Source organism: Onychostruthus taczanowskii, unplaced genomic scaffold, assembly GCF_017590055.1.
Source record: "Onychostruthus taczanowskii isolate IOZ18803 unplaced genomic scaffold, ASM1759005v1 scaffold39, whole genome shotgun sequence".
In the NCBI taxonomy this organism is placed as follows: domain Eukaryota; kingdom Metazoa; phylum Chordata; class Aves; order Passeriformes; family Passeridae; genus Onychostruthus; species Onychostruthus taczanowskii.
The window spans coordinates 686,486-713,229 of NW_024501348.1; the positions used below are offsets into that span (position 1 = coordinate 686,486).

The window sequence follows — 26,744 nt, forward strand, 5'->3', positions numbered from 1 at the left end:
GACGGACGGACGGAGGAAAGCGGGGGAGGCGCTGGCTCGCCTGCCTGCTCCTCGGTCCGCCGGTTCCGCGGCGCTGCCCGGCCAGCGGAGCCGCCGCCGAAGCAAATGGGGAGGCGGCGCTGAGCGGGCTGCCCTCCGCGGGAGTCGGTAGCCGAGGGCAGCGGCGTGGCGGGCGAGCAATGCCCCTCACTTCTCTGTTTGCGCTGCCCTTCCTCCTTCTGCTCCCGCTCCCGGCTCGGAAGCTTTTGTTTTCCCCGGCCGCTGTGATGGCAGGAAACTTCCCGGAGGGATGGGCTCAGGCCGGGCTTGTGCTGCGCTGGGCTCCGCAGGGCTCCGGCCACACCGTGAGGTGAGGCGAGGCGAGCGGCGGCGTCGCGCCGCGGCAGTTCCGCGGGACCGGCTGCTGCTCCGCCCGGCCGAGGGGCGGCGGGACGGGCGGCGGGAGCGCGGAGAGAGTTGTGCTGGGGACCGCGGGGAGCGCCCACGGCTCTGCCGCTTCCCCCGGCCGCGGTCCCACCACCGGGAAGGCGTTCTAGCCCCGGGGATCCGTCCCGTACGCCAGGAACTGCTCGGGGGTCGGCGCCCCGAGGAGGCTGCGTGGGCACCGGGAGCCGGGCGTCTCCTCTCCCGGCGGGGCCGCCGGAGCCGTCGGCGGGCAGCGGGGGCAGGAGCGCTGCCGGAGCCGGGTGGGCGCGCTCGGCCGCGTCCCGGGGCCCGTGGAGCCGCCTGTGGGGGGCTTCCTCCTCCCCCGGCGGCGGTGGGGGCGGCGGGCGGGGGCCGCGCTTCCGGCCGGGTTCCGTCCCGGGAGGTGGCCTGGCTCCCGCCGGCTCCCCGGGATCGGCGCTCCGGGCCGCTGCTTAGAGGCACGGGGGAGCTGGCTGCTTGCTGTCACCTGCTCATCAGGCTGCTGCTTCTGCTCAACTCTTGAAGCCGCCGGTGTCGGTACGGTGTGTGTGTGTCGCTCCTACAAAAAAGAAATAGAAACGTCTCACTTGGTTTTGATTGTTTTTCATCTACTTGAATGTGTGTGTAATTTTTGTTTGGGTATGCCACATGGTGTTCCAAACTTGTTTTGTAAAAGTCAAATACAGTACAGCCTTGTCTGTGTGTATATATATATATATATATACATATATATGTATATAACAAAGCATACAATAAACTTTTTCTTAGCAATTAACAAAAACACTTTTCCAAGCAAACAAGCAAACAGTTGATTTACAGTAAGTTACAGATAGCATGGGAATTTTCAATGGTCAGAGCTAGGCATGGCTGGAAAGTTAGATCCGTGCCCAAGGAGGTTGTTAAACAAAATTGTTCGTCCTTACTGAAATGGATAATGAATGCTTAAGCAGTGGCAAATGGGTTTTACATAATTTTCTCTGGGACATATTGCACATTCTGACATTAGAGCAAAGGCGTCAGAGGTATCAGATTATGAAAAGGGCAGTTTTAAATAGACCATTTCAAGTTAACTGAAAATGTAAAGAAATGTCAGAATTGTTTCAAGATTGGTGACACAGAATACCTGCTTATTGTCAGGTGTCAAATGTGGGGGGTTTGTTGTTTTTGCACAGTTACATGTTATGAAAATGTATTCACCAACGTTGCTGTAGCTCCAGCATAACAGTATAAACCCACTAGTAGTTACATTCTTAGTCTACAGAAGCATATTTGGTAATGATTAGTAATTAGAAGTACAGTAATTTCTAAATAACTTTGCTTTGAAATATCTACTGGCAAATGATCAGCACTCTAAAGTACATTCTCTTAGCTGTTCTACCTTACTCCTCTATTAGAGAGTAGCCTTTCTGTAAGCGTGTATTCTAAATGTATAAAACTTTTTTTTTTAAGTGAGAAAATAAATGAGACTCTGGAAATTACTAGTTCACATGCAATGTCTGCCTACTCAGAGGAAACAGGAAGAAGGCAAGATGAACTCTCCGAGTTTCTAATTTTCTTCTTGCGCACTACAATGCGTAGGTGACTTTTGTCAGGTGCTGCTGATCAGGCATTGCTTGTGTGCTTCATCATTGCATCTGCCACTTTTAAAATATTCCTCTAGGAATAGTAGCAGATAAAGCTTGGAGAGGCTGTGATTGCTTCTCTGCAGTTAATGAAAAGCACCCAAGACCATTTTCTGATTCTGAAGCTAAGTGCTGTGGGTTAGCCCTTGTCAATGCTGTTTAACTCTCTTGCCTTCCAGAACAGGAAATTTGCATGGGAGACCTGTAGCTGCCCTGTGTCAGAAGGATGCTGTGCTGGTGTGTGGCAGCTCAGCAGTCTGTGTGACAGTGAATTCTATTTCCAGGGAGTGATTCCTGGCGTTGCTTGGTTTACTGGTGTGGCCATAGTCTATCTGTAATGTTGTCTATCTGCAGGTAGCCTCCCTTAACTCTGTATTCAATGGTAGTGATTTAATTTCCCTCCATTGAGGATCTCTGGCATTATAAAATGCTGCTTTTCATAATCTGCTGCTTAGAAGTACCAGGACTGCTTTCTTCCTTTTTTCTCTGCTTGTGCATGTGGTTGAAGAGGGAGTAGGTGAAGGCTTGGTGGTTTTCCCAGTTGTCCATAAGGGAAAGGTAAAGAGGGTCAGGAAGAGTCTTATGTGACTTGTTCTGGTTGTCTGGGAATGTACTCCTGAGGCAATGCATGTCCATAAGCAGTCCTGTTGGCTAGATGTGAAGGTCCTTGGCCTGCAGTCACATGGAACTTGCATAATTATTTTGCTATAAGTAGCAAGTTGGGCAGAGCAAGTTGGGTTTGTTGTTTTTTGTTTTGTTTTTTAATGCTTCAAAGGATGTCAGACTTAGTTGTTAAAAGCAAGGTGAGGCAAGAGGAAGTGTATCTATCATCTAGGAAATCCTACTTGTAGTATCCAGAAGTAGGGTTTCAGGTCAAAAATTGTCAGATCATGCTGCCTCTCATAGACATATAAAACACTTTAATAGAATGGTGTACTTTTCATCTCTGTAATTTGTTGTCAATCTTTATTTTGCTAACCTAGATAGTAGCACAGTTTGAACTTGAATAGTGAAATTGTTTAACCATCTCATTTCCAGCTGAGGGCAATACTTAAATACTTATGTAAGTATGTGATGGGACTGGGTTAATGCTCTAAAGTACTTTCCCAAACAGGCAGCTTGGCACAGTGGAATTCCTGTTGATTTCGTTAGAATGAAACCTCATAAAATACAATTCTTAATATTGAGCTAGTTCTGTGTGTAGTTTGGGAGAAAGGTGAGCTATCTTTTTTTTTTCTCCTGGCCTGAGTAAAAGCACTGGTTCAGTAAGGTGTATTACACTTAAACGTATATTGGCGGTATCTTTGGAGTCCCACTGGTTTGAATGGCACTTTGAGAAATCTCTTGCATAACTGTAACCTAATTTACCTCAATCTAGACATTTATTATACACAAGCTGTGTTTAAAAGAATATTATCAAGACCACATAAGCACAGAAGAGTGTGGAAATTTAAAGCTTTGAAGTAGTGATGATGTGGCCTATGGGAACTGTGCCTTCTACTAGCTAGGACCAAATTTTTTTCAGAATGCTTTGCATCTAAAATAAGGCAGTCAAAATTAGTGTCTGGTTATGACTTTTGCATCTCTCCTGGATTTTCTCCTCCTTGTAGTTACTAAAGCAAGGCTTGAATCATGTGTATTAAAAGTGACATGGTGACATACAGTAATTGTGGAGAAAGCAAGGTTTTGAACTCTTGTTCGTCTTGGTGACCTTCTGAAAGAAGATGGATTCTGTGTGGATAAGTAGAATTTAGTCACGTAGTTAAAGCCTGTGTCACAGGGTTTAATTGAAGGCACAGGGTTTGACTGCTACTTCTCAAGTCTTCAGTGCTTGACTTTCGAAACCTAATTTTTTAACATAGTTTTTGGGTGTAGTTTTGGGTGTAATTTTCTAAGTGGGTGTTTTGGTTTTTTTTTTTTTGGTTTTTTTTTTTGTTTTGTTTTGTTTTTGTTGTTGTTGTTTTTTGTTTGTTTTGGTTTGGGTTTTTTTTTTTTTTTTAACCCTTAAAGGAAATAGAAGCAAAATATGTATTTTTTTTTCCTCCGGTATCTTTGATCATTTCTGATATCATTAGCAAAGTGAGAACCTCTAAATGCCAGCTCAGGCTGTAACTGTCTAAAATGTGGTAGGTCATGATCCATAGGTGGATTGACAATTAAGAGAGATAGCAGCCTTTATACACTTGTTATGAAATAACCCTCCTAATTTTCATGTAATATAATATAACTGACTTGAAGCTTTGATGCCCAGTTCCAATTCTGTTGGCCACCCATTCGCTGGGTGATTCTGTCTGGTGACTTTACTGTTGTTTTACCTGCAATATTCTACTTCCCTGTTTCTTCCTGGGCTATCTTATTGCCCTGCTGTTTTCTATATTTTTCTGACACATCCTTTTCTTTGTTGATTTAATAAATTGTAGTTGCTAGTGACTTCATTTGGCCAGTGTGACTATTTTGTCCTAATCTAGTGTGCAGCCCTCTAGTTGCATGGGTCAGGTCAGCTGGCCAAGCAGATCAGGTTTAGAAAGCAAAGAGGAAACTGGCTTTCAGATCCAGTACTTGGCTTTTGCAGGCTGTAGTGAGGAAATAATCGCTGTTGTAACCTAGGTGAACTGAGGCTGGGGCAGAGAACTACAGAATAATTGAAATTGGAAGAGGCCTCTGGAGGTCATGTAGGCCACCTCTCTGCTCAGAGATGAGTCCGGTTGAAAGTTAGATGAGGTTGCTCAGGGTCACGTCCACTTGAGTGTTGAAAATCACAAAGGATGGAAGCTGTACAGCCTGTGTGAGTAACCTGTTCCAGTGTTTGACCACTGTGACTCTGAAGTTTTTCCCCTAAGGCCTAATTGAAGTTACCATACTGTAGCTTGTGTCGATTGTCCTGGTTCTTTGCTGTGAACCTCCAAGAAGAATGAGGTTCTTGTGCACTTAAAAGCAACAGATATTTTTCTAATGCTTAATAGCTCCATTTCTGTTAGGAATATAGATAACTTTTGCCAAATACATAAAAAACAATTCTCTTCCAGCCGTGGTTGCACACCTTATTCAGTAACAGGCTGATCAAATCAGTTGGATTACTTTTTTTGTTTATGGGGGCAAAATAAAAGTCTTTTGCTAGCCTTGCTTTTTGAATCAGATGAGATGTTTGAAATTTCTCCTTTCTTACACATGACCATGCATTGTATGTATGAGGTGACTGCCTCATTGTGTGTGGTGAATAGATGCTGGTGGTTAGGAGGTAAATTTAAGTCTTCAAGCTGGTTTCCATCAGGTGACTGCCTCATTGTGTGTGGTGAATAGATGCTGGTGGTTAGGAGGTAAATTTAAGTCTTCAAGCTGGGCTTCTGAAAGCCGGCTAAGTCATCCTGTGACTTTTTTTTTCCCCACCTTTTTAGGTGTATGGATCCCCTGCATAGCCAATTTAAACCCACTGACTACTTTTGAGGGCTCTGTTAGAAATGATCTGCAGAGTACTGCATTGACACTGAAGTAGTCTCAACTAGCCTTTCAGGCACAATCGGTGGGGACAAAAATAAGCCTGTTCAGAAAGTAGTTTATTCCTATGGCTGTATTATTTTCTCAGTGTCTCTCTGCTTTGTATCGTTAGAGTCTCAATGGCTCTTAGCCTTTCTCTCCAGCTTTCAGGACAGCTACATTTAGGCAAGGTTAATTCTGAGTGAGCACCTTTTCAGTCCTTTATTTTCTTGTCATTGCTTAATATATGATCACATGTCCTACTTGCAGCCTATTCTGAATGTTTAATAATTAACTTCAATGTGTATTTCTTTTGTGGTGATGTTCATGTCTGTGTCTCAGTTCTTCAGGAAAAGTTAAATTATCTTCATTACCCTACTGTCTTGTGCAAGTTATCCTGCCTTTTAAAAAGGCAAAAAAGTGATGGGGCAAGGGCAGAAAACTTCACAAACAAGAGGTTTTGATTGCTATGAGCACAAGGGAAAAACTGTGCAACAAAGCAGAAGAAAAAGCATGTATTTTTAATGCAAATTGTGAAATAATAATCCTGTCTTTCTAAAGCTGTCTTAGAACTTCAAAACCTGATACTACTTAGAAGCAGTTATTGCTACTAGTTTTCCACATCAGTAGTGTAAGTCATAAAATTATCCCTTTTCAAGGATTGTACAAGGTTCATTTGGTATAATGATAGAAAGAGTCTGATACCTTGTGAAAAATAGAGATGACTTTCTTTTGTCAAAGACTTGAAATGTAATTTGAAAATGCATTATATATCTTGATTAAGTTCTTATTTTCAGTAGATGTTCCAACAAACCTTTTATTACTTGATCATTTTGATTTTGACTCTTGTCAGTTGTCACTTCTGAATTTTCTCTAGACCGTTTTCTTGAGTCTTACATGAGACTTGTGGATGTGTTTAAAAGCACTGAACATCATATGCACATGACATTTTGATATTACTAAATATATGTGCATATGCTTTTGCATATATAAACCTCAACGTGCAGATAATGATTTAAAATTCACATCCACATTTCCTGTGGTTCATCCTATTACCAAAATGACTTTAAGAACCAAAGTAAAAATCCAAACTTCCCACATCTAGCCGAAGACACGTTATGAAACGTAGAAGAAATGAGTGTGCTGTATTTGTGCTTCCGTTCTCTCAGCAATGCACACATGCTCACTAGTACCCCAGACCTTCATATGCTTGAGTACTCTGGGAAAATCATGTGGCCTGTAAAGGAACTACCTCGTTATTTTTGAAGCAAAATCAACTGAATTGCAGTAGGGCCTCCCACCACATGCCTTATTTCTGGTTTGAAGGGTTTGTGAGTTGGTAGAGCTGAGAAAAGCTAATTCTATCCTTTACACAACTGAATTCATTCAGCATGTCTGCTCAAGCTCCAAGTGTGTCACTTATGATAAGGAGGTGACATTTAAAAGAAATTTGGCAGTATTTAATAAGGACTCATAAGACATGTTGAGAGTATTTATAACTGGCAGGAGTTGTACTATGCATTACTGATATTGGGACATCTGCATCTGCTGTTAGAAATTTCCATTGCATTTATTACGACAATAGGGATGGGGTTGAGTGCATTTGCTGGCTGAAGTTAGGAGTGTTTCCCTCCCTATTCCCTTCACTTTGATAAGAAGGCAATTTCCGACTGCATTCATCTTTTCTGTAGATATCAAATCAAAGCATGAAATCTCAGGTAATAGCACTTATGCTGTTAAACTGTTAGATCCAAATGAACTGGATTAAATGTGTTTTCAAGGCCACCACAAATTATAGACTTGAAAAAGCATCTTCATGGTACACTGCCAATGTGGTGATATACTTCAAGCTATTTGCAGCAAGGTTGAAGATAAAATAGCCCTGGAATATTCTCTCTGTTTTTTTTGCACTGTTTGCAAAGTATGTCTCTGTTCTTGGATATGTTGAATATCCAAGCAATATCCAAGCTATTTGAATAAACAATCAGATCCTGTTTCTTGCTGCCAGTATAAATGAGTGTGAATTAGGCATTGGTTCAGAGACTGACCAGTCCCTTTGGTGGTCTTCCAAGATTTCACACTTCTGAAATAATGGGGAAGATTGGTTATCTTGATTTGGTTACAGTATTTATGGGATCCTGGCAAGCTTCAGAGCATGCTGAAGGTCCCAACATCTTAACTCCAGGAAGGAGGGCCCTGGTGAATCACTCCTTGGGGAGGCTGGTGTCAACTGTTACAGCGCAGTTTCTGTAGTTTGCTGAAACTACCTACAGAACTGCAGATTGTACCTACTAAGCATTATGTTGCTCTTACATGGAACCATGAGTCAGATTTTCAGGCAGATGTGTGCAGACCATTATAGGTACCCAGAGGTGTTCATGTACAATACTGTTACAAAACAAGAGAAATAAAATAGTTACATGAAATGACCTAGGTGAATTCACTTTCCAGAAATGCATGTTCTGTCTGACTGCTGAGTAAGCTTATGTGGTTGCCTCAAACCTGGGTTGAATTAGGTGAGATCAGTCTCAGCCCTAGTAGGAAGGAAAGGAGGAGGAGGATGGTGTGTGTAAAACCAGATGCTGGTAAGGAAGTGGAATTCCCTAAGGTCTGAGGCTGGGGCTTCGTGTTGATAAGCACTTACCAATTTTGCCAAACATTGCCAAAAGGGCTACCCAGTTCAATGCTCAGCCTGCTCAAATCTCTCTTCAATGCTGTCAGCAGGTCAGGCAATGAGGACTTGTGTGCCACCACTGTGCAGCTGAGTCACACAAACTTATGCAGAATTGAAATGGTTCACTGCATGCCAGAGGTATTCTGTGGATTAAAGACTGGCTTGCTGTTGATGAGTCTTTGAGATACAGGCAGTGGTGGTTCTACATAACTTTGCAAAGTTGAAGTTGCCAAATTCATGTGAAACGGTGTATGTTTAAGATAAGTTCTGTGATTTTAAGTTGTATCCATTCATCCTGTGATAGGAGGTCTGATGTTGTCCAGTTTCATGGGGAAATTGTTAGTTACCATCCAGCTCTTCACCTGGATATCCTGAATATTTTGACCCTATAATTTTTATGCCCTTATTGTTTAGAGTTACTGTTGTGGACTGGATTTTCAGTTTAGTTTGTATAGATGATGTTTATAGTTTTAGATGCAAAAAGTTGAAGAGTAAGTACTTCTAAGACAAATGGTTCTGCTTTGTAATGTGATCAACTTTCATCAGGATTTTTTTGGCCGTCATTAATGGCATTGCACTCTAGGTCTTGCAAATGACTTTTCTTTGAAAACTGTTAAGATAACTGATTGACCAGATGCAGTTCTGAAGGCCTCTTCAGCTGGACATGGTGAAACAAAGATGAAATATTTTCATTTCTGAAACTCTTGGTGGAAGATATTCTCAGTATGGGAACCAGCTTTTCAAACTAGAGCCGTGAGAATTTGCATGTGTGTTTTAAGGACATTACTGCCATTTCAGATTCATTTATATGCTCAGTAATCACGATGACTGTTTAAAATATAAATGGTTTTGAGCCTATTTCCGGTGTGCGGGAGGATATGGTTTGAGAATTTAGCTTTCTGCAGCCAGATGGATTATAGTGTTGCTAAGGAAACAGACTATAAATGAAGTGGCAACTGGGTGTCCCTAGAATATCAGACTGCTTGAAGCTGTTATTTTAAACTCATTTAGGTGGGTAGCTAGATGACGTGATGAGAAGTTAATTTCCTGTATTTTATGGTTCGTTAATTTTCATTGCTTTATTAGTATTTACAAAAGGTACCTTAACTTCCTGCTCATGCTACCTGGCATATGGGTCACGGAACAAAAAATTGCTATGGGAAGTAGAAAATGGACAGAAGCTGTACAGAGACACAGATTCTCAAATAATCATTCAAACTACTGACTAGTGGATAGGTAACACTGTGTAAAGACCTGGCAGCAAAATGGTCTGACTGAAAAACTGATGGGGAAGTGAGCTGAGTTGCTTCAGAGTGCTTAGGAAAAAACAGAGCTTCTACAGACCTGGTGAAATTACAGGTTTTGAACTTCATGTATAAACATATATATTATAGCTATTTGATACACATACATGAAGTTGCTCAGAGCAGAGGAATTTAGTTGTGGTTTTGATACTTGCTCTGCCCAAGAAGATACCTGGCTCTTTTTTTCCTAGTGCTTTTGCTGAAAATGTATCAGGTTTCTAGACCAGGGTTAATGACTGATACAGCAGAGGTGGTGTGAAAAGGGCAAGCATACCTGAGCCATTCTAGCTAAGCATGCAGCTAATGAAGACTTAAGTAAGCTGAGCCTGCAGGACAGACAGCAACCTCTCCTGTCGATAAGGTGGACTGGAAGGAGGACAGGCAATGGTTCAGTCTGTGGAGCTTCAGAAACTTGCCTTAGCTACTTCTGTAACAAAAAGGTCTGGAGAGCTCTTAGTAAGACTGAAAATGGTAAGAACTTGTCAAGCAAAGATAGTTTGTAAGCTAAATATGAAGTGGAAGGCTAGGGAAGGTTTTCAGCTATGTACAGGTGGTTGGTAGAATTTTAATTCTATATGTTGTGAATTGAAATTAAACTGCTTCCAGTAAAACACATTCTTGAAAAGGTGTCTGTTCCAGCAATGTTAAACCTTCTCAACCTGCAGCATTTGAGCTGTTGTTTAAAGTACATTTGAGAGAATTGTTTCTGGTCTTTTCTGCCAGGTAGGCAACAGAGGTCTTTGTGGAGGTGGCATTAAGGCACTATAACATTTCTCTCTTTGATTGTCAAATGAGTGGATTTATTGGATTTATATGAGTGCTGTCAGTTTGCATACAGATCAGGATCTGCCACTGTCTTTTCACTGGAACAGTAGCTAGGCATAGACTAGAACTTCATGGCATGTAAAACATGACTTTTCCTCTATAATCACTCCTTTGCTGAGGGGCTTTGGGACTGAGCAAGTTTAATTGCCCTGGTGGCTGGTTGCTCCTGATGCCTTGAATCTTCCTGTAAGTCACTCTCTGTGTGCTCAATGTGTGGTGGAAAGAACAGTAGGACCACGAGAAAACTGTTAAGAGTTTTTTTCTCCTGAGTTGGAAATACCGGAGAAGCATCACTTCTGATTTTATGTGTGTTTGTTTTTGATGTCTAATGATGAATAATGTTAATTTCAGCGGTATCACTATGGTCTGTAAAGAGGTTTACAGAGAGCATAGAAGCAAGGGTTTAGTTTTCTGGTCTCATGGTAGGTGTCATTGTGCTTGTTTTCCTATAAATCATGCCTATAACTTTATTTCTAACTTTTATGTGTTTTAAAAGGTTGATGCAACTCTCTTGGTCTGAATTTTTCAGCTGTTACTGAGTAGCTGTAATTGAATTAGAAGTTATATGTTACATTTATGCTATTTAGAGTGATTTTGGTTGCAGGATGATAAATTCCATGCAGTATTTTCTCAGGTTCAATTTCATGTCTAAATAGAGACTGAATATACTTCTCCGTAACAGAAGGAACACCATCATTATTTGCAAAATTCATTAGTTGAGCATATTTAGACAGCCTTTGGTTGAGTAGGAAGATATGATCTTTAGCTACCAAAGTGGAAGACAACAGGAATTAATGGATTACACCTTTCTGGTAAGGTAATACTTAGCTTTGTAAGTTGGAGGGATTTGGGATGTTTTTATTTTTCAGTGGTTGTTTGGTTGTTGTTGTTTAGTTGGGTTTTTTTGGTTGGTTTGTTGTTCTTTTTGGAGGTGTGTGTTTTTTCAGATTTTTAGTTTTTATTTCTCTATTTTTTAAAAATAATGTGAAAATCCCTAACTTACTACTGGAGGAGCTTTTCCATGGAAAGAGATCTTTCTTAAATATGAAGTTTGTGAACTCAGAGCTGCTGTAACTATCTATGGAAGGCATTTGATTTGGTCTCCTGTTTGCTTAAAAGGTCCCAAGTAGTACAGAACTAATTAGTAGTACAGAGTCCATTCAATTAACTGTTAATTTATTTATAACAAGGAATTATAAGGTACTTCAAAATTTCCTAGAAAGGATTTGAATTCTTCAGTTTTTGCATTTTTATGATTAAAGAGTTTGGAAAAATTGAAGCATTGATCTCTTGTATTACATGAAAAAAAGTGTGCTTTAAAAATGATTAGACTAGCTCATTTAAATGTTTTTGGCTTGCAAATGTAATCAAATTTTTTTATTTCTTTGGGATGCATGTTACAAGCCCTGCTTGTTGGGTCTGAACAGAAATTGTTAGTGCCTGTATTGCGCGGGGTCTGAATGTCTGCAATATGTCATCTCACCCTGAGAGGTGTCCAGATGGGAACTCTTAATTTAACTGTCTTTTAATCCCTAGCCTGAATAGATTTCTGACTAGGATTGTTTCTCCAAAATAGTTGCTGTCTTAGAAGTTTTATTCCAGTTGGCTGACATGACCCAAAAATAATTCTGAAGCTATCAAATCAGATGACACAGATAATTATCAATAATTTGGTTGTTTATTTATTCTCTTTTTTTAGGAAAAATAAGTTACTATTGTAACGTGTAGATTTTTAATGGACTAATTTAGACTAAAAGCAAAGTATAGGGTAAATCTGGGGAAAGAACCAAAGGATGATTTTTTTGTATTAAACAGTTTATGTTTGTCTTTGGTTGACTAGAGATAATAATAACTATTGAAATATATGCACATGGGTGTATATTTATGAGAAGAAAGGCTATAATATAAATAGGCATATAAAGTAAATCTTGGCTTAGTTCTCAGCTGAGTCTTGCCATTGCAGCCTTTGAGCACTCTCAGAGCAGAATGCGGTGAGCAGGAGTTGCCTTATTTAACTTGCTACCAGCATCTCTTCTGTGGGAGCCAAGTGCCAAGAAGTGAGGTCCATAACACCTGTATTGCAGCAGCAGGACTGCTTCCTGGGCAGGCACAGAATTTGGCTCTAGCATGACCTGAGTCCCTGAGGGAAAAGCAGAAGCAGGGCTGATGGCTTTGCTCTGGGAGCTAAATCAAATCCCAAGAATTTGTGAGCAGCACACTGTGTGAAGAGTGTACACATCTGGCCATTCTAATCACTTTTTCATTAGCATCCCTGCATCTTTTCATAACGAGATGAATTTTTGTTAAAATAAATTTTATTTCAAGAAGCAGGTATGTTTCTGTGGGAGATACATCTTAAATTCTACCCGTGTAGAGTGCTGCTGCTAGCAATGCCATTTTTATAGGCTGAGTTTTAGAAACCCTCGCTTACAAAAGAAGACAGTGTGCTAACAGCAGTTGTCCAAACTACTGACAGAAAAATTCGTCTTCCCCTGTTTTTAGCAGAAGGCGATGCAATAGTATTTTGGGTATACTGGGGCACTACAGAGGAAGTAAGAATGATGTAATGCAAGGAGTCTTTAGATCTTTACCTTAAGGTATATGAAGGTGGAACATTTTCACAGAGTTCAGAGAATATAGTGGAGAAGTTTCTGTAGTTGAAAAGCCAAAATAGCCTTAGGACAACTCTCTTAAAGCTTTCTGACTTGAAGCAGACTTTTTAACTTGCTTATTATCTTCTGATAGACTGACTCTTTTGTGAAGGAAGTAAGCTTTCAATATTTCACTTCGTTGTTGCCTGTGGTTTGACTTAGTATCCCAAGAAAATGTTAGGAAAATTTGATAAAATATGGCTACTGACTAGGCATGAAGAGACAAAGAGAATTGTTAGTAAAGTACATAGCAATATTATGACTCACTTGAAAAGCAATTTCATAATTTTTCTGATCTTCTCTAGGCTCTTGCTAAGTCTAATCTGGATACTTGTGGGAAACACCTTAAAGTTTAATTATGTGTATGATCCTTGTGATTTTACCTCCACTGTTTCAGTTCTTTGTAAATGACAGCTCCTGATTTGGTGAATCAGAGATGCAAATTTTTCTACGATCATCAGTAAGTACAGGTTTTGCACCGTTCTTGCTTGTGGCACAGGACTGACTGTTAAATTAAAATATCTCTTAGTATGTAGAATCTAAATCTACATCTTAAGCCTTGATCCATGTTCCCCAGCATCTCACAGCTTCAGGCCAGGAATGTGAAGCTTTTAAATTAGCTTGCCAGGGTCGGTTTTAGTTCAGCTTATTCCTTCTGCTTTGGGACTAGTGAGTTGGGTTCAGGAATGAGTGGATGAAGAAGGAAAATTTCAGGACTACCCTTTTAGTAGCTCTGCCAGGTCCAAATGCTGATATCATAAAGGCTGTAATTCCACAAGTAGAACTCTTTGCAGGATCAGGAATCCTTGCACTCAGATTTCATGGTGGGTTACAAAGCTTTTCCCTCTGTCCTTAGAAGAAAGTCTGACTAATAATTTATAATAGAGTGGAAAAAAAGGGAATTTCATTATGAAACTGTTTTAACCCCAAGATGTCAACAGAAAACTACCCAAAGCAATCTTGCCCAGCAAGGTCTCTAACGTACTCCAATTTAATAAAATTTTCCAGATTTACTTTGGAAAAGTACTTCTGTTTTTTTTTCTTCTTGGAGATTAGAAGTGAAAGAATTTCCTAGTTCATCAGGATGTTTCAGATGCTTGTCTAAATTGATTTTAAAGATAGTTTTATTTTAGTGAGAGTTGGGAATATTTTCTGTGATCGTGTGAGTAGAGATTGGAAATGGCTCTTGTGTCAGAGGATGTACTTGTCTGGTGGGAAGATCTTACAGGATATTGAGGTATTTGATCTTGTCCAGGCTCCCAGTAGTTTTCTGCCTCTTTGCAGACCTATTCACTTCTTTCACACTTCAAAAAGCAGAAGAGGGAAGATTACCAGTATATATTACTTGCCTCACTAATGAGGGAACAAACCAAATGGAGAAAGTCTATAATAATCCAATGGCTACATTTTATCTCTTCTATACATAGGTATATCTGGGAATTGTTTTCCTTCCCTCTTTGTTCTGTGAAATAAATGCAAAGACCAAATTTTTGTGGTTATGGAAAACAACTTGTATTAATAGATTATCAGAAAAATCTTGCAGACTCTGGCTTCCCTTGTGACTAGATAATGTGTTCTGCAGAAGGCAGATGTTTCAGCAGACTCCAGTCTGGGAAATCAACCCTTATGTTTTGGGTGTTTGAAGTCCATGTTGAGTTGGCTGCAGATACGGAAACTCAGCACTGAGTGATTGGAGGGGTCAGTACATTATGGGAGGTCTTAGAGCAGCTTGTTCTTACTGCTTCCCTTGCTGAAGGCCATTGTAAACTCATTGGCTGGTTTGTACTTCAGCCCCTGTTGTGCATCATTTATTTACAAACCTGTTCCTGAAGGATCCTGATATCTTTTGTTCCAGTGTGGAGGTGACTTAAAGATGTTCCTAAAGCTTATTCTTGCAGAAATTAAAAGTTGTGTAGCTTTTTAAAAGAAAGCATGTAAAGTGTCTCATATATTTGTTCTATTTATTTATTTATTTAGAAATTAATTAGGTTACTTAAAACTATTAGTGTGACACAAACTCAGTTTTCAAGGCTCACTGAAATTTTATGGCTTCCTTCCAAGAGTATAATGAAAAGCTACCTTGAAAATTGACATTCTTGGTTAAGAACTGATGATATCTGAGGATAACTGATTCTGTCATGAACTCATATGATGGAATATGCAGTTTTTTAGCTATTTTAGGCCCAGTTTGCAGAAATAATTTAGCTATCTGAGGTATTTTAGCAGTGTGATGATGATTGAATGGTACAACCACCCATAAAGGAAGTGCTGAGATCCTGCACTTGAAACTTCAATACTTTATTCTTCTTCTGTAGACCTGTTTTCTTTTTTGTCCAATGCTGTTATCTTTGCTGTTTGGGGAAAATTTATTTATCTTCTTTATGATGCTCAGTAGTAGATTTAAATGTTATTGTTTTGAGTGTCTTTAGGGATATAAAGATTAGGATCCTAATGGTTAAGGGTAAGAATATATTTTGATAGATGCAGTAAGACTTAGAACAGCTGGCTGCTGTGTGCTTGTCTACAAGTGAAACAAACATAGCTGAATGAGGCCTGAAACAATGTGTTACTCCAGCCCTGACAGATACTAGTATGAAATGGTGAGATTCTTGCCATCTATAGGTGACATAGATGAGGATTTCTTTGGATTGCTGGAACTTTGATGTCCTTTCTATACTTTCTGCCAGAAAGGGGGCATACAGTCTGCCTTCTGTCAAAGAGACATAGAATATCCATAGAATATCCTACTTCTCACAATAAAAGTAAAATTTTGTTACTGGGAAAATTTTTCTGTTCTGCTCTTGTCCTGCCTTGAATGTGAATATGTCACACTTTTTTTTTTTTTTTTTGGCAGGTTATTTGGGAAGAGAATAATTAGCTGAACAAAACAGCACAAGATGACTTATGATTCCTGTTCTTCATGGGAGCCTGTCTGGATTGGTATGCTTTGAGTTTTGTCTGTTGGGTTGTTTGTGTTTTGGGGTTTTTTTGCTACACTGACATAGAGTGATTGCATGTATAATTCAAAGATTCACTTAAAATTAAGGAAACTCAACTTCTTAGTTGCATGTTAATAACTAGTTGGAGACTATGAGTGTTTTCAGTATGTTTCCAATAATGTTCAATATTTTCTGATGCTCAAGGTACTTACTGCAGTACTCACTCAGCTTTTCATCATGATTATGGTTAATGTGACCATTGAACTGGTGGGAAAGTTAGAAGTCGGGGAAACATGACAGAACTAGAAATAAATCTAGAACTGGCCAAGTCCTTTCACATGATCTGCAAATTGAGAACATGATTTTTCCTAAGAGCTAAGAAAACACAATTATTTTTTACATTTTGAATATTTGTCGTTTACAGTAGTGATAATGATTACCATGACTGACATTTCTTGACAGTTAATGGCTCTCTGAATTAAGGTCATAAGGAAATATCATCAAGAGAGCAATTAGTTGTATTAAATGACCCAAAGCAGAGGTGACTGTTTCCCACAGTACTTTGCTATGAAAATTGCCACAGCAGTGTTTATAGAGTGGAGAAAAGAACAATTTCCTAAGTTAAAGTAATGCCTCTTATGAATAGTTTTATGGGTCATCTACTCATGCAGTGTAGTTGATTAGTTTCAATTTAGGTTATATGTAAATAGGTATTAAAACTGAAAACTGCTGGTTTCTTTTAGGTGAGTAAGAACATTGTCCCTGCTGCTTTGTGCTCTGACTCATTCTTTTCACTGGTGTTAGCAGAAAGGATTCCATTGTAACGTGTTCCTGCCTCTGCTTAATTGCAAGGGAAACAATGCTTAAATCGTGTTTAGAGGGGTGTGTCCTGGGCTTATTTGTACAATAATGTGGTGTCAGAAACAATTCGAGTATTTTCTCTTGGCACATAAATTCTTTTGAAAACAAAATAAGCCCATGTCCTTCATGCTTCCTTTTATTGTTGTTCCCCAAAGAATATTTTGCTTTTTAAATTTTTTTTATCTTGCAAAAAATCTTTTTTTTGCCGAAGTTTGCCTGTAAAATAAAACCATTGATAGTAGCTATAAAGCATGCAGAAGCTTCTGGGACCACTTAAAATATCCCAAAGAAATAGGAACACTCTACTAGGCAGTGCTGTCTTAAGGTTTCTGAATAAGAATGATTTTTGTGTGCTGAATGAAATCTTGGTGCTGGTCAGTATTGCCAATATATGCTTGATTTTAGCTGACAAATTTATGAAGTCACTGAACATTTTGGCAGCTGTTCATAGTGTGTTCTGATCTCTGTTAAACTTAACTGTTATTATGACACTGTTATGTTCCCTCTTTTGTCTTTTTTGGCATTCCTGGCTTTGACTGATGTCAGTTTTGCATATAACATATAATCTTTTATTTCCAGTTGAGCGTGCTATCCAAATTTTGAACAGGAACCTTTTAGCTTCTAAAGCTGTTAAAAACAGACGCCATAGTTCTAGCAATAATTATATTTGATGAATGGAATTTGTGTGTTATTTAGCTATAAGTATGTACTTCATTGAAATAATTGTGTCTATTATGTTCCATAAAAAGAAAGTTGTATATGAGTGAGAACCTTGCTTGAGAGAAAATGTGCATACACAGTAAATTTTGGCACTGAAATTGAAAAAAGTGATTGTATGAAGCTTTTTTGCATCTGAAAAGAATCTGTGAGTACATGTTCCAACAGTGAGAATGCTGTGACAAAAAGGTACCTATCTGCCTCTTGCTTGAGTACCTGACCATCAGTAGATTTACCCATTTAAACTATCAAAGCATGGTTGTCTTTTACAAGCTGTGTGATTACCATTCAGCAAGGACTGGGGCTTTGAAATTACAGGATCTGCCTTTCTCAAAGAGTGAGTGAGGACTGAAATGCTGTTGCTGTGAAATTGTCTTACTGGTTTCTTTCATCTTATATTTCTATCTTTACATAATTTTGGAAAAGTTGGAAGGGTAGGACGAAGGGTGTAGATACCTGTTTAATAATCATGTGCATACTCACAGAAGAAGGCCTTTAAGTAGGGAGAAAAAAAAAAAAAGAGAAAAATTTATATATGGTGGCAACAGAAGGGAACCTCATGAGTTTATTGGCTGAATTAGTCAGTCGCTTCATGAACAACGATAGCCAAGAAAGAGCATTGCCTGCAGGTTAGATAAGTGTAAATCCAAACCAATATCTGAGCATGCAGATTCTGTGTGCACTGCACACAGATATTTCATACTCAGAGTGATAAACAGAGTCCAGAGAAGGGTGCGACTGAAAACCATCAGGAAGCAGGAGCACAGGAGCAACGTAGGATCCAAAGCCTGCAGTTCTCTTACTGGGTTAGGTGTCTTCTTTGCAACAGCTGATCACTCTCATCCTTCTTGAAAAGATAGGGCTGAGGACTTACGCAACAGCCAAATGGCTGGTGCTCTTTCCACTTTAAGCACTGGGCTGGGTCCAGGCAGCAGCTTGGATTAGGTCATTCTCCTCCTCCTCCTCTTAATGCTTCACAGAGAAACATGCAAACATCACCCAGAGGGGACAAAGCACAAAAGGGGATGTAGCTATTTGCAAAGAGAGCTGGGATGGTGGGAGAACATATGTGAGATTATTTTTATTTCATTTTATGGGTTTATTAGGAATAAAATATAGAGGCCTGTGGGTCCTTTGTCCTTTGCTTTATAATGGGTGCTTCTGACTTGAGAAATGCAGGGTAACACAATCTGTTCAGCTGATGCAGAACACTTTTACTCCTTCTCCCCTTGTCTGGTTTCTTCTTTAAGAAGGAAAATTTAGGATATAGCAGTATTTTCTGAAACTTTGATTGTTTGCTATGAAACATTAGCAGTTGTTTCTCTGGTTTTTGTTTGATTTGTTTTCCTCTTTAAAGCTTTTATGATACATAAATCATCAAATGATACATTATCATTTAAGCCTCTGCTGAACTTCATATTTCAGAGTATGAGGTTTTGTTGCATAAAGAATGTAAATTTAATCTGAGTGAGCAAATTCTGTTATGTGTATTTAAAGCTAGTCAAGTAACCGCATGTATGTGCTCAGATGTCTGTATTCAAATAGAAGGCCATGTATCCTTTGCTGTCAGCAGAGAGAGGTGGGTGATTCACCTCTTTCTACATGGACATCTGTATAATGATATGAAATATGTCCCAAATGCTGTCTGAATTCACAGAAGCTCTATGACATCCACAACATCCTGTAACAAGTGTTTTCATAATTACTTGTGAAATAATAATTTCCAAATGTGGGCTCCTCAGTTTGGGAGAGACATGGATATACTGAAGAGAGTAGAGTAAAGGGTTACAAAGATGATGAAGAGGCTGGAGCATCCCTTCTGTGAGGAAAGACTGAGAGAGGAGGGACTATTCAGTCTAAAGTAGAGAAGGCTCAGGGGGATCTTATCTTGAAGAGAGGGTACAAAGAGGACAGAGCCAGGATCTTTCAGTGGTGCCAGGTGACAGAGGCAGTAGGCAGAAATTGAAACAGGAAATTCCCCTGAGCATGAGGAGACAATTTTTCTCTATTGTGGCCCTCTACTAGGTGGCCTTGCTTGAGCAGAGTGGTTGGAGAAGATGATCTCCAGAGGTGTTTTGTGATTTGTTTGACTTTTCCTATTCTTATGTTATGAGAGACAGCAATCATTCACTTTCCCTGTGTCACTAAAAACTTGGTAGGCCTCTATGATAGCTTTTTTCAGTTGCTTTTTAATAGAGATCAAGTGGTGCAGAACTGAACATAGTGCTGAAGAGATACCATAGATGTGTATTGTAGCAGGTGTTGTATCTAAATATACAGTGTATATAGCTAGCTCCTGGTTTTCTTCTCAGTTCCTTTGCTAACAATTCTGAACACATGGCTGATGTTTTCATAGAGCAGACTATGAAAATTTGAAGATCTGTTTTTCTTCTGGATGGTAATTATTGGTTTAGCATCTGTTACTGTGTAGATAACTGGTTTCAGTACAGGCATAGCTTTATCTCTAATACTGAATTTTGTGGGGTAGACTGTTAGCTTGCCACTAGCTCTTGAGAGATCCCTCTGTACCTTTTTATAGTTGACCTTTTTTTTCATTAAATTGACCTAAAAAGCAGTTTATGTTCATCATCAGGAAATGTCATGGTTTTGCATTTCCCTCTTCTCCTCTATAGATTAAAGAGCTTGAACCCCAGTAAAGATTTTATTTGTAGGATCATTCTGGTGACCTCTTTTCTCTGCAAAACTAAACACTCCCTTTTTTGTTTCCGATTTGAAGCTAATTATTGTCTGTAGGAGGGTTTTACATTTATGTAAGGACAGATTAGTTTATTTTAGAGCCTTGGTAGGAAGACCTATACAAAGCCAATCAGAAATACAGAATTTGCCTTTGCTGAATTATTGCTTACAGAGCTATAAAAGATACTACCCTGGGGATCTAATTTTCTTGCTCCAAGATTTTAAATCCAGAATTATTTGTTGAATTTGTGTTCTTTTGCAGTTCCTGCAGAATGCTACAGCTTCCTTTCCTTCATAGTGTTCTCAGCTTGTGGAGTCATAAACCTCAGTGGAACTTTGGGTGAGATTTTCTTTTTCATTGCTAAAATATTTCTTATTTATTCTGGAAAGTTCTGCTGACCTTTTTCCTGTTGGTTACATATTTTATTCTAAAAAATGTTAAAGAAGACTAGTAGAGGAAAAGTTTATATAGATCAAATAAAGAAGAGCTTTGGCTAGTATACATGCTTCAGCCTGTAATTAACATTGAGGTTTTCTCTAAAGGAGTTAGTGTAAAAATAAAATATAAAGAGAGAGAATGGAGGGAAAGAAAAATCTATAATAAAGTTAATGGAATTGGTCACTTTTGCAAAATGTTAGTGTACATAGCTTCATATACTTTTGACAAGTTTTACGAGCTTTATATACTTTGACGAGTTGTTTTGTTTTTTTTTAAATATAATAGGACAGAATAGAAAATGATAACTTTCATTCAAGTTAGGTCTTACTATGCAATAAGACCTCTAGAAGGTGGAATTTGTATGACTCTCTATTGGGTTTGTGTGACAAGGTTTTGGTAGCAGGGGTGGCTTCTGTGAGAACCTGCCAGAAGCTTCCTCTATGATCTATAGAGCCAGTGGAAGGGACCCACATATGAGTGTTCAAGAAAAACTGCAGCCTGTGGGAAGGATTGTGTTGGAGAAGTTCATGGAGGACTGTCTCCCATGGGAGGAATCCACACTCGAGGCAGGGAAGAGTTTGAGTCTTTCCCCTGATGAGAAAGGGGCAGCAGAGACAACATGTGATGAACTGACTGCAACCCCTGTTCCCTCCCGTTGCTGATGGGGAGAAGATTATTAGGCAGAAGGTTAAACTCAGGAAGAAGGGAGGGGTAGGGTGAAGGTGTTTTTAAGATTCAGCTCTATTTTCTCATTACCCTACTGTGATTTAATTGGTAGTAATTTAATCTAATTTCCCCAAGTTGAGGTTTTGCCTCTCATAGTAACAGGTGAGTGATCTCTCCCTGTTCTTACTTGAACATACAAGCCTCTTGTAATATTTTTTCTCCCCTGGCCAGTTGAGGTGAGTGAAAGAGTGGTCCTTGTGGGCATGTGGTGTTCAGCCAGGATCAGCCCACCACAAGGGTAAATTAAATTAGGATGTTTATAATAATGTCTTTTGTGATCCCCTTGGCAATTAAAGGACACAGAGAGGTTAATAATTTATCAGAAATAAAAATGCTGATGATAGTCTGGCCCAGGAAATCATCTAGTGATAGAGCTTGCCGATAGGGAGTGAAAGGAGCAGGTCATAGTACTGATTTTATATGATGAATTCCTGACAGCAGCCTGAGCAGGCTTGCTTTCAGAATGCTAGAAGTCTAAACTGGGGGCATAGATCAGATTTTGTTGTTCTTACAGTTAATTTCTTTGTTGGTGAAGTATTACCTCGCAAAAGGTAAACTTTTTATTCTACACAAAACATGTGGTCCTTGTGTAAATTGATAAAAAGCATTCCTTCCTCCCTTTATTTTTTACTGACATTGGTACTAAACAGAGCCTGCATAAATACTGTGGGCAGGGTTTGTGCTACCGTAAGCTGCTTGTGTTAGTAGCGGAAGCGTGTCATCGTGTGCAGAGATGGAGGAGAGAGATTGCCCTCTGAAGATGCCTTTATCCCTTTTCTAATGACAAACATGAAAACAGCCAGAAGGGACTATTGCAGTCATCCAGAATGAATGAGGTGAAACCCACTTTATGTTTCTGGCTGTAGTGATCATTTTTTGAAAAGGGCATTGAATTCTTCTGGTTTTCAGCTTGATCAGATGCCAGTGTGCTCTGAGAGTGTTTAATTTAGTAGTCCAAGACAGAGTGAAAAAGCTATCACTGAAAAGGTCAGGGAGCTCTCAACTCCTTTGCATTTTATTTGTTAAGAATATGTACATGCAAATATATGTAACAACACAATACTAGTAGTAATAGTGCAACATGACAGTGCTTGGAACTAAAAGGAAACGTTGCATTGTGTCAGTACCTGTAGGGGGCCTGCAGGAGGGCTGGAGAGGGACTTTCTACAAGGTCATGGCAATGGTGTTCAGCTGAGGGATGATAGATTCACACTAGATATTAGGAAGGAATTCTTTCCTGTGAGACTGGTGAGGCACTGGTACAGGTTGCCTGTGGATGTTGTGAATGTCCTGTCCCTGGAAGTGTTCAAGGCTGGGTTGGATGGAGCTCGGAGCAACATGGTCTGGTAGAAAGTGTTGCTGCTAGAGCGGGAGATCAGAACTAGAAGATCTTTACAGGCCCTTCCAGCCCAAACCATTCTATGACTATAATGACAAGGGAGGGAGTTCAGCAGGATGTGTAAGGATTAGATTTACAAGGAAAATGAGAGTGCACGTGGTTAAATTATATGGGATACCAAGATGAATTAACAAAAATGTGCCCAGACCAGTGGAAGCAGGAAAGCTTACTGCCAGGGGAAGAGTTGTAGTGACCAAAGAAGTGATGGTTTCCTGCACCTGAATGTGAGTCAGCCCCTAAATGAAACAAATTGAAAAATTATTTTATCCTGTGTACAAGTTATTTCATAATAACAGGTTAGGATATTTTTCATGTTTTTCCTGAGGTGTCTGATGTGCATAGCTGACATGGAACTAGGAATTCTCTATTATGTGCAATAATTTGGATAAATAGGCTTTCAGTGCTTACCAAGCAGGCAAATAGGCAATACACTGATACCACTTAAGCTATTTAGACATGTTATTAAAGTTTCTACCTGTAGGCAGTTTCAAAACAAAATGAAGAAGTTAGTTCAAAAATTACGAGATTCAAATAAAAATACTTTTTTGATTTATTCATTCTTAATCAGTAAAGTTTGTTTTCAAACACTAAAGTTCTTCCAGCCTTGGCTGTGGTAGAAAAAAACGGGGTGAGTTGAGAGTATTGTACAGTACAGCAGGACTACAGGAGTAGGACTTATGAAAGAAAGGCCAACCATTATGAAACTCCCATGTCTGGTGCTTAAGTAAATTGTGTCTATCTGAAGTGTAAACGTAATATTAAGGATACTGTTCTCATTAAGGAAAGCTGATCAATCACTAGGTTACTGCTGGTTTCAGAGAGTTTTACATTGTGTATTTACATTTCTTTCTTCTTTTTCAGATGGAAATACTGACATGAACTTAAGAACTTTGATGCTTTCAAACCTTGAATTTTGATTGTTAAATGACCAGTTCAAAATACTGCCTGAACAAGATGAAATGCCTTGAAGACCTTTGGTTCTGCTTTCATTTTTCTTGAAGCAATGGTTTTCTCAGCAATGTTGACGCTGGCCCACTCTGGGACCTCAAATGCTACTTTCATTGTTTATGAAAATGCCTATACGAATTTTACCACTCCCCAGTTCTTGCTTCATAGTGGCACAACACAGCCATTGAGATATAGTTCAGGTGCTGTGCTCACCACTGAGAGAAGTACTTTCCTAGTAAACACCACAGCTATCCTGCCGTCACAAGAAGTTTTCAAGAGCTTGAGTTTGCCACTCCAGATCATTCTTTCTGCTGCTATGATATTTATCTTATTGGTTTCTTTCCTTGGGAACTTTGTTGTCTGCCTGATGGTCTACCAGAAGGCAGCTATGCGATCTGCAATTAATATCCTCTTAGCAAGCCTGGCTTTTGCAGACCTGCTGCTGGCAGTGCTGAACATGCCGTTTGCTCTGATAACAATCATTACCACTCAGTGGATTTTTGGGGATGTATTTTGCAGAGTTTCTGCCATGTTCTTCTGGCTTTTTGTTGTAGAGGGGGTAGCCATTCTTCTTATTATTAGTATTGACCGATTTCTAATCATAGTTCAGAGGCAAGATAAACTGAACCCCTACCGTGCAAAGATTCTTATTGTGATTTCCTGGGCAGCATCCTTTGTTGTTGCTTTTCCATTATCAGTAGGGAATCCTAATCTGCAGATACCCTCGAGAGCACCTCAGTGTGTTTTTGGCTACTCTACAAGCCCAGGTTACCGAGCCTACGTGATAGTTATCTTGCTAATTGCTTTTTTTATTCCGTTCCTGGTAATGCTGTATTCTTTTATGGGCATACTCAACACTGTCCGCCACAACGCAGTTCGTATCCATAGCCACCCTGATAGCATATGTCTCAGCCAGGCCAGCAAACTTGGTCTCATGAGCTTACAGAGACCTTTTCAGATGAATATTGATATGAGCTTTAAAACTCGTGCCTTCACAACCATCCTGATTTTGTTCCTTGTCTTCATAGTCTGTTGGGCACCATTCACCACTTACAGCCTTATTGCCACGTTCAACAGCCACTTCTACTACAAGCACAACTTTTTTGAGATAAGCACTTGGCTCCTTTGGCTCTGCTACCTCAAGTCTGCACTGAACCCACTGATTTACTACTGGAGGATTAAGAAGTTTCATGATGCATGCTTAGACTTGATGCCCAGATTCTTCAAGTTCTTGCCACAGCTCCCTGGCCATACGAGGCGGCGCATCCGGCCCAGTGCCATCTATGTGTGTGGGGAGCATCGGTCGGTCGTTTGAAACTGCAGTTGTTTGACTATGATTGTTATTTGCTGGGGTAATTTGTTTTTAGGCTTTAGGTTGAATTTTGTTTTGTTTCATATGGCTTTTTCAGTGTGGCCATATCTTATAACTTGATTAAATTTTCAGTAATTTTGTGCAATTGTGGGAAGATAGAGGGAGGGAATGTGATTGCCTATAGTTGGGTTTACTACCAGAATACAATGTAAGCAGAATAACAAATGTTACCTCTAGGATTCCATGGAAATCCATTATTTTAATGAAAACTATATTTGGAACATCTTGTCAGGTTTATGCTTACTAGGCCTGCAATTTTATCTAATTGTAGGAACTTTTTTTATGCTGCTAAGATACAGTGTATTTAGTTGGTGTAATTTTTTTGAGAACTGTTGCTGCTGTCTGCTGGTATATTAGAGCCAAAAAGTCTCATTAGATTATTTCTATCTAATTTAACGATATTTCAGAAGTTTTCATGGTAACATTAAAAACCTGGTTTTTTAATATTTCCATTAATATTTTTGTGCACTTTACAAAATTTACTATATAGTTTGTTCGTTTGAATATTTTGTTCTGTACTGAAGGTGTATTATTATTGCTTATTATTATTTGTTATGTTGGTGAATTTCAATGAAAGACCCATGTAAGCTCTAGGAGGGTAATTTATGTTGGTATAGCTACATGTACAGTCATAGATTTTCTGGTTTTCTAGCAATTGATCAAAATTAACTGCTCAGTTATCAGGAGAGTTAGAAGGAGAAAACAGAGGAATGAAAGAGAAAGCAAGAAAAATACCATGACCTGAGGTTTAGGGTAACACATGGTTTAGAAGAATAGTGTCCATGTTAAAGTTGTTACAGGGTAAAGGGTGGCTGTAGTTGTTACTTGAGGCTATTACAAGTTATCCAAACATCATGATATGCCTGAAAACCTATCTGAAATAGTGATTTTTGGGCCTGCAATTTATACTGTGTTGGTGTAATGTTGTTTCTGCTTGGAGCTCATAGAAGGCTAGGTGTGCTCTACACTGCTGAAATCATGCTGTCAGGCATTTGTTAGGATAGGATTAGAAATAGTAGGGTAAACCAGCACACAAATAGCAAATGAACCATAGCTGAGATTAGGATTTAGCCTGCATAGTAATTGCAGGGACATAAAGAATTCTTGATGTGTTTTGCAATTTAAGTATTGGATCAAAACCATAAACAGTCACAGAATCATAAAATGACTTGGCTTGGAAGGAACCATAAATATCATCCTGCTCCAATCCCACTGCCATGGGCAGGGACACCTTCCACTAGACCAGGCTACTCGGAGACCCATTCAATTTGGCCTTGAACATTTCCAGAGATGGAACATCCACACTTCTTTGGGAAACCTGTTGCAGTGCTTCACCACCCTCACATGGAAAAATTTCTTCCTCTATCTTCTCTAAATCTACTCTCTTTCAGCCATTACCCCTTATAACAGTCAGCCAGCAGACTTTGCTGGGGATGTAAGTTAAATTCCCCTTTTCCCTCTGACACTACTTCATGTTGATTTTTTCATTACCTCTTTGTCTCTGTAGTGGCTGCTGCCTCAAGGGTTTACTTACCGTTCTCATCTATTAGGCATCAGCTTCTCTCCCTAAAATGCCAAACTACCTTTCTGATTAATGTCAGGCTGTGTTGGTATCCTCCTGGAAAGCAGAAAAACAAGGATTTTCCTTGATATAGCAAACCAAACTCAGATACTTTTTTTTTTTTTTTTTT

The 26,744-nt window shown here is 39.4% G+C and overlaps 1 protein-coding gene across 2 annotated transcripts; it reads left to right on the plus strand.

Moving 5' to 3' along the window:
• GPR63 (G protein-coupled receptor 63) lies at positions 1-26,744 on the plus strand. Of its 2 annotated transcripts, none has more exons than XM_041412394.1 (4): positions 1-349; positions 15,810-15,895; positions 20,432-20,509; positions 23,595-26,744. In XM_041412394.1, exon 4 carries the CDS (start codon positions 23,737-23,739, stop codon positions 24,994-24,996), a length of 1,260 nt encoding a protein of 419 aa, XP_041268328.1. In that variant the 5' UTR covers positions 1-349; positions 15,810-15,895; positions 20,432-20,509; positions 23,595-23,736; the 3' UTR covers positions 24,997-26,744. The 2 variants fall into 2 exon arrangements, with proteins under 2 accessions (XP_041268328.1, XP_041268329.1); XM_041412395.1 differs by lacking the exon at positions 1-349 and adding an exon at positions 825-942.

Excerpts from the sequence above, each read along its gene's own strand:
- GPR63 (XM_041412394.1), top strand. The coding sequence starts at position 23,737 with ATGGTTTTCTCAGCAATGTTGACGCTGGCCCACTCTGGGACCTCAAAT.